At 40.6% G+C, this 20437-nt stretch overlaps 1 protein-coding gene across 50 annotated transcripts in view; it reads left to right on the forward strand.

The window, feature by feature from the left end:
* Positions 1-20437, forward strand: part of LCOR (ligand dependent nuclear receptor corepressor) — a 155142-nt gene that overhangs the window by 38015 nt on the left and 96690 nt on the right. For 4 of the 50 annotated variants that reach the window (XM_063780908.1, XM_063780932.1, XM_063780913.1 and 1 more), the window contains exons 3-4: positions 15206-15511; positions 16857-16949. The exons of 38 other annotated variants lie outside the window; for them this stretch is intronic. Coding sequence is in view for 4 of the 12 variants with exons in the window: in XM_063780903.1 (XP_063636973.1) it covers positions 15497-15511; positions 16715-16949 (250 nt within the window). In the remaining 8 variants the exon portion in view is untranslated. Of the gene's footprint in view, positions 1-15205; positions 15706-16694; positions 16950-20437 lie in introns of those variants that run through there. 8 more of the 50 variants (XM_063780931.1, XM_063780935.1, XM_063780912.1 and 5 more) reach the window with 5 other exon arrangements.

Here is a 20437-nt window from a genome sequence, read left to right on the forward strand (position 1 = left end):
TTTGTTTTGGCGGGGGGTCAGAGTTGTGCTCTGTCACCCAGGGTGGAGTGCAGTGGCGTGATCTCGGCCCATTACAGCCTCCACCTTCTGGGTTCAAGTGATTCTTGTGCCTCAGCCTCCTGAGTAGCTGGTATTACAAGCATGTGCTACCACGGCCAGCTAATTTTTTTGTATTTTTAGTAGAGATGGGGTTTCACCATGTCAACCAGGCTGATCTCAAAATCCTGGCCTCAAGTAATCTGCCTACCTTGGCCTCCCGAAGTGTTAGGATTACAGGTATGAGCCATTGTACCTGGCCTAAGTTTTGAATGAACAGAAATTAGTATCTCAGTAGTTCGTTCGTTGATTCTTTTTTTTTTTTTCTTTTCTTTTTTTAGACAGAGTCTTGCTCTGTTGCCCAAGCTGGAGTGCAGTGGCACGATCTTTGCTCACTTCAACCTCAGCCTGCCTGGTTCAAGCGATTCTCCTGCCTCAGCCTTCCAAGTAGCTGGGATTATAGGTGCACACCACCACGTTCAGCAATTTTTTGTATTTTTAGTAGAGACAGGGTTTCTCAATGTTGGTCAGGCTGGTTTCGAACTCCTGACCTCAGGTGATCTGCCCACCTTGGCCTCCCAGAGTGCTGGGATTACAGGCATAAGCCACTGTGCCCACCAGGATCTCAGTTCTTCTTAAGGAAATATTTAGGTACACTGAACTGTAAGCTTCATGAGGATGTATAGACTTACCTGTGGTGCTTATCATTAAGCCTAAGCTAGTAAATGATGGGGCTCATAGGCAGGATCTGACTTCAGAGCCTAAACTTCTAACCATAAGTTCTTTGTTTTTTGTTGTTGTTGTTGTTTTTTGAGATGGAGTCTCACTCTGTCGCCCAGGCTGGAGTGCAGTGGCACGTTCTCGGCTCACTGCAAGCTCTGCCTCCTGGTTTCAGGCCATTCTCCTGCCTCAGCCTCCTGAGTAGCTGGGACTACAGGCGCCCGCCACCACGCCCGGCTAATTTTTTGTTTTTAGTAGAGACGGGGTTTCACCAGGATGGTCTCGATCTCCTGACCTCATGATCTGCCTGCCTCGGCCTCCCAAAGTGCTGGGATTACAGGCGTGAGCCACCGCACCCGGCCCTAAACCCTAGGTTTTGACTTCTGTAAGAAGGAAAGATTTAAACAAACAAACAAACAAACATTAAATTACAACCATAATAAACAAAAAAACACTAAACTAAATTACAACCATAATAAAATCTCCCAAAGTCCGTAGGCACTGACATATTACAGCCTTGCCAAATCAGAATAGATTTCTCATGTGTTGTCAATTTACCAGACACAAAGAGTAGCTCAGATCTCATAGACTCTTCAGATCTTGTAGACTAATTTCAAGTCTTTTTAAAGTTTTGAAAAATATGTGCTATTTGGAATTACGTCATCCTCGAATATTAAACCTGAGCTCAAAAACCTATTGTTTGATATTGGAAATAGTTAACTCCAGTTTTCTTCTATTAAGATAAAATTCTTTCATCACGTCTGTGCCCTCTAAAATAATACTCCTATTGCTTTGTCTTCCCCTTCTCCCCTCCTAGTCCTCCTTTAGTCATTCTATTTAGAATCAAGTCGCTCATGAGTTTAAGAATTAGAGCAGCAAGAAATTGGGCTAGAGATATACAAAAGCTTTGGACAATAGTAGTTTTGCTTGTCCTCATTCATATTAGAAGTGCTGTTAATTTACTGATAAATTCTAGGACGGAAGACAAATCTTTGCAACTGGTACTATATCAGTCGGTAATTATTTGTTTTCCTTAGACCATATTGAGCTCCCGAAGTACAGAACAATGAGTAGATGTGAACCAAGATGCTGGGATTTTTTAAGTTTCAAATATGTGTGTGTATATGTAAGAGACAGAATCTTGCTCTGTTGTCCAGGCAGGAGTGCAGTGGCATGATCATAGCTCACTGCAGCCTTGAACTCTCAGGCTCAAGAGATCCTCCTGCCTTAGCCTCTCAAGTAGCTAGGCTTACAGGCATGTGCCACACCTGGCCTTTTTTTTTTTTTCCTCTTGTAGAGACAAGGTTTCCCTGTGTTGCCCAGGCTAGTCTCAAACTCCTGGCCACTAGTGATCCTCCTGCGTTGGCCTCCTGAGATGCTGGGATTACAGTGTGAGCCACCACTCCCAGGCTCAATTTTTTTTTTTTTCCTAAAGAATCAGAATAGGAAAAAGTCACTTTATTTAGACCTTTACTTTTTTCTTTTTTTGAATCAGGGTCTCACTCTGTCGCCCAGGCTGGAGTGCAGTGGCACGATCTCGGCTCAGTGCAACCTCTGCTTCCTGGACTCAAGTGATTATCCAACCTTAGCCTTGAGAGTAGCTGGGACTACAGGTGTGAGCCACCACGCCTGGCTAATTTTTTTTTTTTTTTGCTAGTTTTTGTAGAAACGGAGGTTTCGCCATGTTGCTCAGGCTGGTCTTGAACTCTTGAGCTCAAAGCAAACCGGCATGCCTTGGCCTCCCAAAGTCCTGGGATTATAGGTGTGAGCCACATGCCTGGCCTATTTAGACCTTTTCTAAGGAGATTAGAAAATTAGTTGATAAAATTATTTTTAAGAAGTAGCTGCAGTAGTTCATCAGTTATTGCTGAACCATGATATTGTAGGCAGAAAGGAGGAGGAGCATTTTGGGAGGTATATCTTACAAAACAACAACAGTAAACAAACTGATTTAATAACCTTCTGAAGTCACAATATCTGCCACTTTCATAGAGTCAAGATAGAATCACGGTCTTCAGTTCATCTTCTCCCCAGGAAGTTTTGTAACTTTTGGTGGAGTCCCAAATAGATTGACATAGTCCATGCCACATAGAAGCAGTTCTTCTGACCAGAAACACCTGAGATGAGTACTGTTCCTAAAATACTAGCCCTGTAGCTTGCCCCACAGTCTGTAGCTAACTCACATGCTACTACCTCTACATAGGTAGCCATGTCTGATAGTCTACATAGCTGGAGTTAGGTGTGAACTCTATTGTGAGGGCACATATGGCTTATGCCATTACCGCAGTGTCAGTAAAAAGTATTGCTGAACCTGTGGAAATTTCAAATATACCATCGGTATCAGCAGCCACACAGTTTAGCCTTTGTTACTATGAGATTTTAAGAGTGTCCAAAGAATCAGGGTGACCTGAACTGAGTGAGGATTTTAGCAAGATACAGAGGCAGTGCTGTTTACAAATAAAGGAGGAGGCTGGGTGTGGTGGCTCACACCTGTAGTCCTGGCGCTTTGGGAGGCCGAGGTGGGTGGATCGCTTGAGATCAGAAGTTCGACACCAGCCTGGGCAACATGGTGGAACCCTCTCTCTACAAAAAATCAGCTGGGCTTGGTGGTACGCACCTGTAGTCCCAGCTACTTGGGGGACTGAGGCAGGAGGATTGCTTAAGCCTGGGAGGTCTAGGCTGCAGTGAGTTGAGATCACACCACTGCACTCCAGCATTCTTAAAACAAAACAAAAAAACAGGAAAATTACCTAAGGAGGATGCTACATTAACATTAAGACCATAACTGGCAAATTATAATGAAGATAAAGACCACCAGTTAATTCTTCTTAGAACAATAATAGCCTTAGTGTTTCAGAATCACAATAGAGGAAGATGTTCTTATTGTATAAGCTGTTTGGGGTTGGGCAGATATTTATGTCATTTCAAATGAGACTTGTATTTAAAAGGTTATTTTTTATTAAAACAGTAACTATGTTTTTTTTTAAAAACCAAATACTATAGTATTAGATGACAGCAGGGTTACCCCAAATCCCATATGCAGAAATAACTGCCATTATTAATACTGTAGACAACTTTAATTGCATAGACACAGATAGGGTGAGCAAAGGGCTAAAAGGGATGAGTGTGGAGGGATGGATGGTTGGAAGGATAGACATGATTTTAATAAAAATGGGGTTACATTATATATGCTGCTTGTATTTTTAAATATTAATTTTGATTCTATTTGAATTTAGCAGAAAGGGAAATTGAAGCCATTGGTACCATGAAGTAAATGTTAATTCACAGCAGGAAGTACTGTAATTAGTTTCTAAAAGCTGCTTCTGAGTTTGTGGGGAAAAACATTATGAGGAGAAAAAAACTAAGTCATTGGGATTTTTTTAACTTTCCATTTTAGACAGTGGTTGTGCTTTGAAAGGTGAGGAAATTAGTATTCTAACATTTCTTTTCATCACTTTTTCCCTGAATTGCTGAGTTAGTAAATTATTTTAGTTTTATTCTCTCCAGGTTTGTGAAATTTACATTCTTTTCTTTAATCCTAATTCTTGTGGTTGTGTTAAATCGATTCTATATTTGAATAGATACAGTGCTAAGTAAGTTTTGTTTTTCGATACACACACACGTGTGTGTGTGTGTGTGTGTGTGTGTGTGTGTGTGTGTGTGTTTGAGACAGGGTCTCCCTCTGTGGCCCAGGCTGGAGTGCAGTGGTGCAATCTCGGCTCACTGTAACCTCCGTCTCCCTGGTTCAAGCGATTCTCCTGCCTCAGCCTCCTGAGTAGCTGGGATTACAGGAGCCCACCACCACAGTCCGGATAATTTTTATAGTTTTAGTAGAGATGGGGTTTCACCATATTGGTAATGCTGTAAATAAGTTGTTTTGATGTTAATTCTGTGGTGAACAATGATTAAAATATTGTATTCTTCTAGGATTAAAGGGTGTGGGGGAAGGGATAGCATCATGGAGTTTTTAGAAAACCAGCTGTTGGGTTGACTGAGGGACATTCACGAGTTTTCGCCAACCTCTCTTGCTTGTGGAAAAGAGGACAATGGGGCACTTCATGACCCAGAAAGAATTTTCTTGAAAATGATTTGCTTTACTGAATGGAAATTCTGTTTTACTAAAATAGAAAACATTAGATATAGTCCAAAAATATTTATTGTTAAGCATATATATCGCGTGCTATAAAACTCTATTAGGTATTTTGTAGCTTTAGTAGAGATCAATATGCTTGTAAGTTGTCTTGCACAATATTTGCAGATTTCTGCTATTTTATAAGTTTTTATCACTTCCACGTGCGCCATCATTAAAGATTCTTCTGATTCTTGCGTAACTGTATTCCATCCAATCTTTGATCTATATTGCCAGTGTAGTTTTTCTAAAACATGCCATTATCCTGCCAGTAATCCTTCAATGACTCCTTATAATCTTCAGGATAAAATCCAGACTCTAACATGGCTTTCCATGCATATTTTAGTGTAGTGCTTACTATTTTACCCAATTTATCTCCATGTCCCAGTAATCAACATAATAATAGCTAACATTTATGTAGTATTTTTTATGCCAGTAACTGACCGAGCAGTCATAATAAACTCCTCATAATTCTGCAAATCATGAACTCTCAGTACTCTGCAAATAATAGACCATGTACTCTACCTCTACATGTAGAGTACCCTATGACTAGAGTACTTTTTTTTTTGAGACAGAGTTTCGCTCTTGTTGCCCAGGCTGGAGTGCAATGGTGCGATCTTGGCTCACTGCAACCTTTGCCTCCTGGGCTCAGGCAATTCTCCTGCCTCAGCCTCCTGAGTAGCTGGGATTACAGGCATGTACCACCACGCCCAGCTAATTTTTGTATTTTTAGTAGAGATGGGGTTTCACTGTGTTGGCCAGGATGCTCTCAATCTCCTGACCTTGTGATCCACCTACCTCAGCCTCTTAAAGTGCTGAGATTACAGATGTGAGCCACCGCACCCGGCCTGTCAATCTCTTTAATTATGTAATACTTGCTTATTCTTTGAGATTCCATCCAGACATCATTTCTTGGAAGCAGAATTCCCATACTCATTTTCTGCACCTCCACCCCCACCCCTTAAAATTTTTGTGAGCCGTCAGGGCAATATGTTATATAATATCTAGTCTAAAATGGCCAGGTGTGGTGGCTCACACCTGTAATCCCAGAACTTTGGGAGGCCGAGGCAGGCGGACCACAAGGTTAGGAGATTGAGACCATCCTGGCTAACATGGTGAAACCCCGTCTCTACTAAAAATACAAAAAGTTAGCCGAGCGTGGTGGCAGGTGCCTGTTGTCCCAGCTACTCGTGAGGCTGAGGCAGGAGAATGGCATGAACCCAGGAGGCAGAGCTTGCAGTGGGCCACTGTACTCCAGCCTGGGCGACAGAGCGAGACTCTGTCTCAAATAAAAAAAAAAAAAAATAATAATATCTAGTATAAAACAGAACATAGTTTTTTTCTCCCTTACTCTCATCCTGTGTTGCCCCTTTTTCTGCAGTGGTTAAAGTTCAGTAGGATTCAGCTGCCCTAGTTTAAGAGCAGAGGAAATAGGATTTTTGATTGTTCATCATCACCACTGCCTTCTTCAAACCACGTGTTTGAAAACACATGGGCCAGGTTTGGTGGCCCACGCCTGTAATCCCAGCTCTTTGGGAGGCTGAGGTGGGCCAGTCGTTTGAGCTCAGGAGTTAGAGACCAACCTGGGCAACGTGGTGAAACCGTGTCTCTACAAAAAATATAAGAGTTAGCTGGGTGTGGTGGGGTGCCTGTATAGTCCCAGCTACTTGGGAGGCTGAGGTGGGAGAATTGCTTGAGCACAGGAGGTTCATTGAGGCTGCAGTGAGCTGTGTTTGCACCACTGCACTCCAGCCTGGGCAACAAAGAGAGACCCTGTCTCAGAAAACAACAACAAAAAACACACATGGTCCACTGGTAGGAGGCACAAAATTAGTAAGATCTTGCTTTCAGAGATCCCAGATTCTACTGGTAAAAGACCAACTTATAAATAGCTAATTATATCTGGCTGGGTCAGAGACTTAAACATTAAAAAAAAATAATAATAAAAGAAGTAGAAGCAACATAGACAATTTTTTCCCCTATCATATTGTCTTAGTTCATTTTCTGTTGCTATGACAGAATACCTGAGACTGGGTAATATATAAAGAAAAGACATTGATTTCTTAATAGCTGTGAAGTCTGGGAAGTCCAAGGTTGAGGAGCCATATCTGATGAGGGCCTTTTTGCCTCTGATGATAGAGGGCACCTCATGGGAGAGAGCAAGAGTGCCAGCTCAGGTCTGTCTTCCCCTTCTTAAAAGCCCCTATTCCCATCATGGGGACCCCACCCTGATGACCTTACTTAATCCTAATTACTTTCCAAAGGCCCTACTTCCAAATACCATAAACATATGAATTTGGGGATTAATTTCTCGACACATGAAATTTGGGGATACATTCAAACTATAGCACATATTGAAATGGGAAAGGCCTTTAAATTATAAAGGAAATGGTTTATATAAAAATTAAATACTTTATATGACAAAAGCCATATAATTAAAAAGCAAATAGAGAAAAAAGATGGCAGCTTTTATTAATACATAACTTTCTGCTATATATTAGAATGAACTCTTAATATTCAGAAAGTAGAAAAGATTAATGACTCATTAGAAAATACGGACAAGGCAATGAATAGGCAGTTCACAAAGAATTAAAAAGCTCATAGGCTTTTTTTTTCCTTTTGAGACGGAGTTTCGCTCTTGTTGCCCAGGCTAGAGTGCAGTGGTGCGATCTCAGTTCACTGCAATCTCCGCCTCCCGGCTTCAGTGATTCTCCTGCCTCAGGCCTCCCAAGTAGCTGGGATTGCTTACAGGTGCCTGTCACCACACCCGGCTAATTTCTTGTATTTTTAGTAGAGACAGGGTTTCATTATGTTGGCCAGGTTGGTCTCGAACTCCTGACCTCAGGTGATCCACCTGCCTCGGCCTCCCAAAGTGCAGGGATTACAGGCGTGAGCCACTGCACCTGGCCAACAGATGTATATAAAAATTGTTCAGTCATTATTATAATGAAGGAGTTGCAAATTTAAACATCAAGGTAAAATCTTTTGCCTATTGTGTATTGGCTAAGTTGAGGCATCCAAAGGACCCAGGGGCCATCTTGTGTGCTCTCACTGGCCTAAGATGGAAAATAAACTATCTTAAAAAAATGGCTACAATGGATTTAACTATATCAAATCAACAAAAATCCAGGAGTTCATAATGATACTTTAAAAATAGGCCAGGTGCGGTGGCTCATGCCTGTAATTCAAGCACTTTGGGAGGCAGAGGTGGACAAATTGCTTGAGCTCAGGAGTTCAAGACCAGACTGGGCAACATGGTGAAAACCCTATCTCTGCAGAACATTCAAAAATTAGCTGAATGTGGTGATACATGTCTGTAGTCCCAGTACTTGGGAGGCTGAGGTGGGAGGATCACTTGAGCCTGGGAAGTCGTGGCTGCAGTGAGCTGTGATCATGACACTGCACTCCAGCCTGGGTGAGTGAGTGAGATCCCGTCTCAAAAAAATAAGTAAAATAAAAATAACTTATTGATCATCTTTGGAGATTGCAAGGGTGTCAACTCATTTTTCTGAATTTTTTTTTTTTTTTTTTTTGAGACGGAGTCTCGCTCTGTCACCCATGCTGGAGTGCAGTGGTACAGTCTCAGCTCACTGCAAGCTCTGCCTCCCGGGTTCACGCCATTCTCCTGCCTCAGCCTTTTGAGTAGCTGGGACTACAGGCGCCCGCCACCATGCCCAGCTAATTTTTTGTATTTTTAGTAGAGACGGGGTTTCACCGCATTAGCCAGGATGGTCTCGATCTCCTGACCTCGTGATCCGCCTGCCTCGGCCTCCCAAAGTGTTGGGATTACAGGCGTGAGCCACTGCGCCCGACCTGAAAATTTATAATAGGAGAAGAATGAAGCATTTATCCTATCACCTACAAAATGTATTACAAGGTAATCAAATAGTTAACAGTGGAAAGCTTTTCATTGAATAATTTAGTTAAGAAAAATGAGAGAGAGTACTATTTTGCATCCATGTACAGTAATTGTTCCAGGCAGATTATCAGTATATGCTAGTACATTGAAAAGTGTAGAAAAGTAACAATGCAGACCACGTAAGGTGTATAGGCCATTGTGACAACTTCCACTTTTACTCTGAGCAAAATCAGCAGCATTGTAGGCGTTTGAGCAGGAGAGTTGACAGGATGAAATATGGCTTAGTTTTAGCAAACTAACTGGTTGCTATGTTGATAATTGGCCAGGAGTGCTGGGAGCAGAATTGACACATAGACCAAGCTGGAAGCTATTGCATCAATCCAGGTGAGAGATGAAGGTTGCTCATACCAGATACTAGTAGAGGACAGAAGTGATTAGGACTGTAAATATATTAGATTGATAGATCTAACAGACTTTGCTAATAGATTAATGTGGAAAGTGAGAAGAGAGAAAAGGAGGATTAAAGAAAGGAGATTAGGAGGACTCTAAAGTTTTTGGTTTAAGCAACTGAAAGTTTAGAGTTGCCATTAACCAAGAAGGAGGAGACTGGGTGGCACAGGTTTGGAGACAATAAAGAATTCAGTTTTGACTACCTTCCACGTAGTAGGTACTGTCTGTGAGCATAATATTGCTGAATACTAAGTTCCAAGGGTATGAGAAAGCTGTCATGAGATGGCCTTTCATTGTCAGACTCATATTGTTCATTAACCATGATTTCTCATTTCGTCAACTTGATGTTTTTGTATTGTGTTTTGTTTTGTTTTTCCTTCTCTCTTCTCCCCTCCCCTCCCCTCCCCTCTTCTGACAGTGTCTGGCTCTGTTGCAAGCTGTAGTGCAGCGATGCAGTCACAGCTCACTGCAGCAGTGACCTCCCAGGCTCAAGCGATCTTCCCATTCACTTCAGCCTCCCAAGTAGCTGGGACTACAGGCTCACACCACCACACCCAGCTAATGTTGTATTTGTTGTAGAGACAGGGTCTTGCCATGTTGCCCAGGCTGGTCTCGAACTCCTGAGCTCAAGCGATTCGCCTGCCTTGACCTCCCAAAGTGCTGGGATTACAGTCTTGAGCCACCACGCCTGGCCTTTATTTTGCTTTTCCATTTAAGATGTGTATATAACACCCACTATATGCTGAATACTATTTAATTTTTTAAATATCAATTTATTTAGTCCTAATAAAAACGGTGAGATATATTGTCATACATGATTCACAGATGAAGCACAAAGAAATTAAGGAACTTGCCCAAGACCACACAGCTAGAAAAGGTAGAACTAGGACTTGAACCCACCCCTTGAACCTCAGTGCTTCAAGAGTTCACATTCTAAACCACTGTGCAGTGCTGCTTTCCTTTTTATTATTTCCTGTTATTTTATTGTAGTCATGAATGGAGAGTGAGGATTCAAGCAAAAGCCAGAAGCTTATTCCAAGCCATCTCCACACAGAGTTTGTGGCTAATGAGTACTTCTGTAGCTTTAAAAATCATAGTTATTTTCATAATATAAAAAACAGTAAGACTGTTAGTGCTGGTAGAAGAGTCGTAGAAATTATATCTCATGGTGCTCTTAGGCAAGATTTTATGAGACCTTCTGAAATGTAATGGTTATCTAAGTTGGAGACTATATATTAATACTGCATCTTTTTGTTTTGTTTTGTTTTGTGTTTTTTTTGCGACAGACTCTCATCTCACTCTGTCGCCCAGGCTCGAGTGCAGTGCGCGACGTTGGCGCACTGCAACCTCTGCTTCCTGGGTTCAAGCTTTTCTCATGCCTCAGCCTCCTGAGTGTGCTAGGATTACAGGCGTGTGCCACCACGCCCAGCTAATTTTTGTGTATTTAGTAGAGGCGGGGTTTCGCCATATTGGCCAGGCTGGTGTTGAACTCCTAGCCTCAAGTAATCTGCCCACCTCGGCCTCCCAAAGTGCTGGGATTACAGGTGTGAGCCACCGCGCCCGGCCGATACTGTATCTTTATGATTCTGTTTGCATGTCTGGCATGTTACAAGAAGTATTGGTTTGGGATTTGTGGATTAAGGGTGTTTCATATATTTCCCCTATTTAATGTTGCTTCAGTTGCTTCACTGTTAATACTGAAAATCCTTAAGGATCTGGCTGGTCTTTTGCATTCAGGTATTGGTTTTGCTCTATTTGGTTTAAACTGATATTGCCCCAAAAGGCAGTGTAGCTTTTTAGTACACACTCCTCTTTAATAATGTCAGTGACCTTTAGAGCTGTCAGTTTGAAATAATGTAACTTTGCAAAGTGTTTTATATCATTGGTTTTCCCTGGAGGGCATAGTGAGACTACAAACGTGATGATAATGGTGGCCTTCTAGCATTGAGAAAATATATTTTAAGGCCATCTTGTTTAGGTTATCTATATTCCTTGTTTTTTGTTTTGTTTTGTTTTGTTTTGGGAGGAGTCTCACTCTGTCATCCAGGCTGGAGTGCAGTAGTGCAGTCTTGGCTCACTGCAACCTCCACCTTCCGGGTTCAAGCAATTCTCGTGCCTTACCCTCCTGAGTAGCTGGGATTACAGGCACATGCCACCATGCCTGGCTAATTGTTGTATTTGTAGTAGAGATGGGGTTTTGCCATGTTGGCGAGACTGGTCACAAACTCCTGACCTCAGGTAATCCTCCTACCTCAGTCTCCCAAATTGTTGACATTACAGGCGTGAGCCACCACACGTGGCCGGTTATCTGTCTTCTTAATGGGGACCACATAAATATAGAGCAACACTATATGATTTAATTCTGCTTCTCTTTGTTGGCATTAATGAGTCATCAGTACAATTTTAGAAAAAATACACAATCGTATTTTTCCAGATAGCCAAGATGTAACAGTTGATATTTGTTTCTCATATTGAACGTAGGTGAACCACTGAACGCAGTTTGAGTGACTGTCAAGTCTTTCAAGAATCAAATATAACTAATATTGAAGATGCATAAGAAAAATAAATTCATTACATACAATGGATGTCTTAGTGCATTTGAACTTAATTCTCTCAGACAGCCTGGTTAGGCTCATTTTGACTGGTCTGTTTTTGTAAGTCTCAAGAGCTAAGGGTGGTTTTTCGTGAAGTGGGGACAGAGATTGTATATGGTCTGCAACACCTGAAATATTTATTATCTGGCCTTTTACAGAAAAGGTTTGTCTGACTCTCCTGGAGAGGAGAGTACGTAGATTTGAATCCCAGCCTCTCTCCTTTGGTAACTGTTTGGCCTCATTATCTGACTCTAAATGGGAGATAGTAATAGTACCTATCTCAGAATTGTTGTGAAGATTACACAAAGTAATGAATGTCAAGTTTTAGAATACAGTTTAATGATGGTTAACTGGTATTTTAACATACTTAATATGTAATATAAAATGGTAATATATGCTGTTGCTCTGTGAATGTGGCAGATATCAAGTCCTGGCTTTGTGATATAAAGCGATTTTTTTGTTGTTGTTTTTTGTTTTTTTTTTTGAGATGGAGTTTTGTTCTTGTAGCCCAGGCTGGAGTGCAGTGGCGCAATCTCAGCTCACTGCAACCTCTGCCTCCTGGGTTCAAGCAATTCTCCTCCCTCAACCTCCCAAGTAACTGGGATTACAGGTGCCTGCCACCACGCCCGGCTATTTTTTGTATTTTTAGTGGAGACGGGTTTTCACCATGTTGGCCAGGCTGGTCTTAAACTCCTGTCCTCAGGTGATCCACCCATCTCAGCCTCCCAAAGTGTTGGTATTACAGGCGTGAGCCACCATGCCCAGCCAAAGCAATGTTATTTTAATTGAGAATATTAGCCAATATTTGTGGTACCATGATATTTTATAGATTGTTGTGGTGGAAATATCCTCTTAAAAGCCATGTAATCTGTCTTCCATTGTTTTACCACTTTTCAGTGTTTGATAATTCACTATTTCTCTTAGTCTGTCTCTTCTTTGGATAACATTGACTTATTTGTTTTTAGTTGATGTACTGGCTCTGTCTTCTTCTAGCTTCCTCTAATTGCTATTCATTTGAGTTTTGTTGTCCTAGATAAGCAGCTCTCAGACTTTTTGGTCTCAGGACCTCTTAAAAATTATTGAGCTCTTTGAAGAGTTATTGTATTAATTATTCGAACTAATAACCTCTTAACATGTTAAACAACATATTAATGAAAAATTGTTGTTTCCCAAAACAAAAAAATAAGTGGGAAAAGGGGCATTGCTTTTACCTTTTTTGCACATTTCTTTAATGTATGGGTTAACAGAAGGTAACTGAATTCTTATATCTGCTTTTTCATTCAACTGTTGCATATGTTATTTTGGTTGAAGTATGTCACGAAAATCCAGCCTGATACAGAAAGGTTGTTGGAAAATATTAAAATAGCCTTTCAGATAATTGTAGATATTTTTCTTTGATACAACACTAAACCTTGATGAGTAGTGGTGGGATTTTTTAGTTAATAAACTTTATTTCTAGAGTAATTTTAGTTTCACAGCAAAATTGAGCAGAAAGTAGTGTTCCTATATACCCCTTGCTCCCACACATGTACAGCTCTCCTCCTCTGTTGACTTCTCCATACTACAGTGGTACATTTATTATAGTTGGTGAACCTACGATGACACGTCATTATCATCCAAAGTCCATAATTTATATTAGGTTTCACTATTGGTGTTGTATATTCTATGGGTTTTGACACGTGTTGACCATTGTAGTGATGTACAGAATAGTTAAACTGCTTAAAAATCCTCTGTGCTCTGCCTGTTTATCCTTCCTCTTGCCTAACTCTGGCAACCACTGGTCTTTCTACTGTCGCCATAGTTTTGTCTTTTCCAGAATTTTCCATAGTTGGAATCCTATAGTATGTAGCCTTTTCAGCTTGGCTTCTTTCACTTAGTAATACACTTCTTTAATGCGTATTACTCCATGTCTCTTTATGGCTTGATAGTTCATTTCTTTTTAGCAGTGTCTAGATGTATCGTTTATCCATTCACGTACTACCAGACATCTTAGTTGCTTCAAGTTTTGACAGTTATAAATAAAGCCACTATAAAATTTGTGTGCAGGTTTTTCTTTTGTTGTTGTTGTTGAGACAGAATCTCATGTTGTTGTTCAGCCTGGAGTGCAGTGGCACGATCTTGGCTCACTGCAACCTCCACCTCCCAGGTTCAAGCAATTCTGCCTCAGCCTCCTGAGTAGCTGGGATTACAGGCGCGTGCCACCACCCCCAGCTAATTTTTGTATTTTTAGTAGAGATGGGGTTTCACCATGTTGGTCACACTGGTCTTGAACTCCAACCTCAGACGATCTGCCTGCCTTGGCCTCCCAAAGTGCTGGGATTACAGGCATGAGCCACTGCCCCAGCCTGTGTGCAGGTTTTTATGTGGACATGTTTTCATTTTATTTGAGTAATTACCAAGAAGTGCAATTGCTGTATCATATGATAAGAGTATGTTTAATTTTGTAAGAAACTAACAGTCTTCCAAAGTGGTTGTACAATTTCGCATTTCTGAGAGTTCTGTTGCCCCATGTTTTCACCAGCATTTGGTGTTGTCCGTGTTCTGGATTTTGGCCATCTGATAGTTGCATGGTTGTATCTCATTGTTGTTTCAACTTGCAGTTCCCTGCTGACATATAATGTTGAGCTTTCATATGCTTACTTGCCTTCTGTATGTCTTTGATGAGGTGTTTGTGGAGGTCTTTTGCCCATTTTCAGTCAGATTGTCTTCCTATTGTTGAATTTTAAGAATCTTGTGTATATTTTGAATAACAGGCCTTTATCAGATGTCTTTTGCAGATATTTATTTCCCAGTCTGTGGTTTACCTTCTCATTCTCTTGAATGGTAGTTTCTTTTTAATTAATGAATTATTTTAATTGACAAAAACTGTACATATTTGTGGTGTCCAACATGTTTTGATACATGTGTACATTGTGTAATGGCTAAATCAAGAGTGGACGTTTCTTAAATAATGGATTTTTTAAAACAGTGATATAGATAGCTCACAGATACAATAATATATGGTTATTACATATACCATATAACGTATTTCAAATGTTTATACTGTTAAATATATAATAATTCACCTCATTTGTAATAATTTTGCATAAATTATACAAGTTCAGGGACTTCTGAAGATTCAGGAGGTCAAAACTATTTTCATAATAATTATACTAAGCTGTTATCTGCCTTTCACTCTTCATTCTCTCACTAGTGAAGTTTTCCAGAGGTTATGGTATGTAATTATACCATCACTCTGACAGCTAATGGAATGTGAGTCCATTTTCTGTTTTAATTTCAAATATAGCAAATAGCAATAGATATAATTTACATAAACAAAAGGTCTTTAGCGGTTTCAGTAATTTTTAAGAGTATAAAGTGATCCTGGGAGCAACATATTTGAAAACGCTAAAGTAGTATCTTTGGATTCTTTTGCAGGGCATAAGCAAGGGGTTCACTTTGTCCAGCAAGACTGTCATCCTTTCTCTGTACCTCGGAAGAGAAGAACTTCCTTTGCCAGTGTTTGGATATCCCCCCTCCCCAGTCAATCCTTTCTGCACCTGGGGGTGCAGTGTCTCTAGGACAGCACTTCTCAAACTTCAGTAAACATAAGAATCACCTGGAAAGCTTGTTAAAACTAAGATTCTTGAATACCATTTCCAGATATTCTGATTGATTAGGTCTGGGTTGAGGTATAAGAATTTACATTTCTGTGGAACAAGCTGCCCGATGCTGATATTGCAGGTCAGTGGACCACACTTTTGAGTAAGGTCTAGGGTCTTAGCCTTTATGCGAGAGTCTCAGTTTCATTTCTTAAGGCCCTTCTGCCCCTGCATATGTATTAAAACCCAAGTTGGTTTTAATACATGGGTAACACAGCATGTTACCCATATTAATCAGTGCACTCTCAGCTCTGTCCTCCAGATTCTTCATTTCTGGTACGTGAGGCATTTCCTACCTACCTTTTCAGCTTAGCTTGATGTGTGTGTTTGTTGGGGAGGGGAGTGGGTATACGTGTGCACTTATCACATATTTTATCCATTATATATAGTAATAAGACTTTTAAGTTGTCTTCACATACTTCTCTGAATAGTTTGGTCCCACCAATAAACCTATCACTGTTCAACTGGAAGTTTCCTGTAAATCTATTTATAGACCTTTTGGGAAAATGCCGTTAAATAAATACCACATTATTTTGGCTTTAGTATATACTTAATTTACGGAAATGCAGTGCTTTACAGTTATTTAGAACATCACTTCTCATTTGAAAATAGTAAAGTTTTCAGATTTGTACCCAATGTGTTTTGAGCTTAGAATGTAACAAAGCATGTTTTTAAAAATTGCATTCTTAATCGTTTGTTGACTTGTCATTTGTTTCTCTTTTAGCATTAGGATGTTAATTAGGTTTTGTTTTTGTTTTTGTTTTCGTTTTTTTGAGACAGGGTTTCACTCTGTTTCCCAGGCTGGAGTGCAGTGGCATGATCACGGCTCACTGTACCCTTGACCTCCCAGGCCCTAGCGACCCTCCTGCCTCAGCCTCCCAAGTAGCTGGGATCACAGGCCAGTGCCACTGCTCCTGGCTAATTGAATTTTTTTTTTTTTTAGTAGAGTCAAGGTCTTCCTGTGTTGCCCAAGCTGATCTCAAACTCCTGGGCTCAAGTGATTCCTGCCTCTGCCTCCCAAAGTGCTGAGATTACAGGTGTGAGCCACCTCACCTGGCTAAATGTTTTTTTAAAAAGGATTTCAGTTAAGAATTTGGGTTGTTCAGGATGAACCGAAAAGAAAAAAAAAAAGATAATTTGGGTTGGTCAGGTTTTACTTAAAGTTCTAATTATGGGATACTTTAGATTTGATTTTATATTTTTGTTAAAAAGGGTACCCCGTTTTAATATTTCTTGATATGTTTCCCTTAATGATTTTAAAGATTGTGTTTGTTTTTTGAGACAGAGTCTGGAGTGCAGTGGTGCAATCTCAGCTCACTGCAACCTCCGCCTCCCAGGTTCAAGCGATTCTTGTGCCTCAGCCTCCCGAGTAGCTGGGACTACGGGCATGCACCACCATGTCCTGCTAATTTTTTTATTTCTAGTAGAGACGAGGTTTCACCATGTTGGCCAGGCTGGTCTCGAGCTCCTCGCTTCAAGTGATCTGCCCCACTTGGCCTCTCAAAGTGCTGGGATTACAGGTATGAGCCACCGTACCTGGCTAAAGACTTTGTCATACATCATTCTAGTCCTTTATATTTGCTTTGTTGAAGTGCACTCAGAACTTTAGTAATCAGTTCATCACCACGTAAGAGATATACAGGTTGAGTGTCTCTTATCCCAAATGCTTGGAACCAGAATTATTTTGGATTTTGGAATATTTGAGTTATGCTTACCAGTTTAGCATTTCTAATCCGAAATCCTCCAATGAGCATTTCCTTTGAGGATCATGACCATGCTAAAAAAGTTTCAGATTTTGGAGTATTTTGGATTTCAGATTTTCCGATTAGGGATTCTTAACTCATACTATTTAGTTTATAATATTATTCCCAAAAACGTTCAACAACTTATAGTATTCTCTTTTAGCTGTAATGACATTCTTTGTAATAATTGTAGATTCAGAGAAGAATATACACCACCACCTAGGACTTGCTGATTGCTTAGGGTCTTTATATAAATCTAATTTGGGTTGTTTTTTCCTTAAATGGCATGACCTTATACTTACTCAACCTTAAGAAATTTTACTGGATTGTTTGTCTAATCTTTAATGCCATCTGTAAACTCTACATCTTTTCCTGAGCACTTGGAATAATTAGACTAGATACTGAGGTATCCTACTGCTTACACATCTCCAGTCAAAAGTACCCATTTATTCCTATCTTTAAACCAGTATTCTAATCATATAACTTTATATTCTTTTACTCAGCAAATTGGGACCTAAAGATATGCTACACTATTCTGAAAATGTAACTATTAGTTGTAACTTTAATAAATAGAGCAAGAAAACTGTGACAAAAATGGATTGATTTGATCCTTCAGAGTCTCTGAGGTGTGGTCCCTGGGCCCCTGGTGGTTCCTGAGACTCTTAGGGATCAGAAAGGTCAGAATTCTTTTCATGATGATATTAAGGTGTCATTTCCCCTTTGCACTGTGTTGACAGTTGTTCTGATATGGAAGGAGTGATGATGGGTAAAATTGCTCTGGTCCACAAATTAAGACAGTGGCACCAAACTTTTATAGTAGATATTGTAGTCTTTCACTGCCTTGCACTCAGAGCATGTGCCAGTTTTAACCTAAGAATGCCCACAATGAAACAGTGAAAATATACTACTTTGGCCGGGCACGGTGGCTCACGCTTGTAATCCCAGCACTTTGGGAGGCCGAGGTGGGTGGATCACGAGGTCAGGAGATCGAGACCATCCTAACATGGTGAAACCCCGTCTCTACTAAAAATACAAAAAATTAGCCGGGCGTCGTGGCGGGCGCCTGTAGTCCCAGCTACTTGGGAGGCTGAGGCAGGAGAATGGCGTGAACCTGGGAGGTGGAGCCTGCAGTGAGCCAAGATCACGCCACTGCACTCCAGCCTGGGCAACAGAGTGAGATTCCGTCTCAAAAAAAAAAAAAAAAAAAACTATTTAATCATGAGCCTTGGGTCTCGTTAATATTCTATGCAATGCAATGGAAAATATGCATAAAAGCACTTATGTGATTGAGTTGCAAGCTAAACTAGCTACTTTTTTTTTTTTTTAATTGAGACGGAGTTTTACTCTCACCCAGGCTATAGTGCAATGGCGCCATCTCAGCTCACTGCAACCTCTGCCTCCTGGGTTCAAGCAATTCTTCTGCCTCAGCCTCCCGAGTAGCTGTGATTACAGGCATTCACCACCACACCCAGCTAATTTTTGTATTTTTAGTACAGACAGCGTTTCACCATGTTGGCCAGGCTGGTCTTGAACTCATGAATCCAGGTGATCCACCTGCCTCAACCTCCCAAAGTGCTGGGATTACAGGCATGAACCACCACACCTGGCCTACTTTTTTCGTAGAATACCATTTTACTTGGAAGAATATCTGACAAACTGTGGTTATTCAGATTTCAGTATTTAGCAAACATTGTCTTAAAAATGAATGAAGTGGGCTAGGTGTGGTGGCTCACGCCTGTAATCCCAGCACTTTGGGAGGCCGAGGTTGGCGGATCATGAGGTTAGGAGTTCGAGACCAGCCTGGCCAACATGGTGAAACCCTGTCTCTACTAAAAATACAAAAATTCGCCAGGCCTGGTGGTGGCCGCCTGTAATCCCAGCTACTCAGGAGGCTGAGGCAGGAGAATCGCTTGAACCCGGTGGGCGGAGGTTGCAGTGAGCCAGATCATGCCACTGCACTCTAGCCTGGGTGACAGAGCAAGACTCTGTCTCAAAAAAAAAAAAAAAAAAAAAAAAAAAGAACAGTATATATTGTCAATTTCAGCTTCCAAGAAAAATTAGAATATTGGAAAACTTAAATCCGCTACTGTGGGCATGAGAACTTCCCTTAAAAGACCTTTCTGATAGGATCAATAGTGACATTAACAAATGTAATTTTTTTTTGGTGTTACATTGTGTGATGGAAAATGCACATACCTCAGTGAATTAATGCTTTCCAAATGACCAGTAATGATGTTACAAATAAACATTGGTCAAGTGCAAAATAGACTGATGGATTTTTTTTGTAGGAGAAATTTTATTTTTTAAATTAAGTTGTAGTAAAACTGACCATTTTTGTGTACAGTTGTATGAATTTTACCACATGTATAAATTTATATACCCAACACCACAACTAAGAAACAGAATAGTTTCATGACCTCAAAAAGTTCCCTGTGCTGTCTTTTCTAATTGCCCCACCCAAAACCTCTGGCAGCCTCTGATCCATTCATTTGCTATAGTTATGTTTTTTAGAGAATGTCATATAAATGGAATCATACACTGTGTAACCATTTGAGACGGGCTTCATTCACTCAACATGTATTTGAGAGTAATCCAAGTTGTATCTTCCGATGTTTCACTCCCTTTTAAAAAACTAAAATTCACCATTTGAGCCATTTTAAGGTGTGTATAATTCAGGAGCTTTTAGTATATTCAAAGTGTTGTACTACCATTACCACTATCTAATTGTATAGCATTTTGATCACCTCCCAAAAGATAGACCATACCTATTACATAGTCACTTCCATTTCCATATTTTCTCCATAATATCCTTTATGTCTGTGAATTTTCCTGTTCTGGACATTTCATATAAATGGAATCATACAATATATGGCCTTTTGTGTCTGGCTTTCATTTAGCATATTTTTGAAGTTCATCCATGTTGTACGTATCAGTATTCATTCATGTTGTCAGCTCAGGTTGCCATAACCAAAATACCACAGGCTTAGTGGCTTGAACCACAGATACTTATTTCTTATAGTTCTGAAGGCTGGAAGTACAGATCAAGGTCCGGCAGTGTTGGTTTCTGCTGAGGCCTCTCCTCCTGGCTTGTAGGTAGCTACCTTCTCACTTTAACCCCACACAGCCGTTTCTCTGTGCTCATGCAGGGAGGTAGCACAAGTGATCTTGAGCGTGTGTGCACCTTCTCTGGTTTCTGTCCTAACAAGGACACTAATTCTGTCAGATCAGGGACCCACCCTTCTGACCTCATTTCATCTTTGTTGCTT

This window comes from Pan troglodytes, chromosome 8 (assembly GCF_028858775.2).
Source record: "Pan troglodytes isolate AG18354 chromosome 8, NHGRI_mPanTro3-v2.0_pri, whole genome shotgun sequence".
Lineage (NCBI taxonomy): Eukaryota > Metazoa > Chordata > Mammalia > Primates > Hominidae > Pan > Pan troglodytes.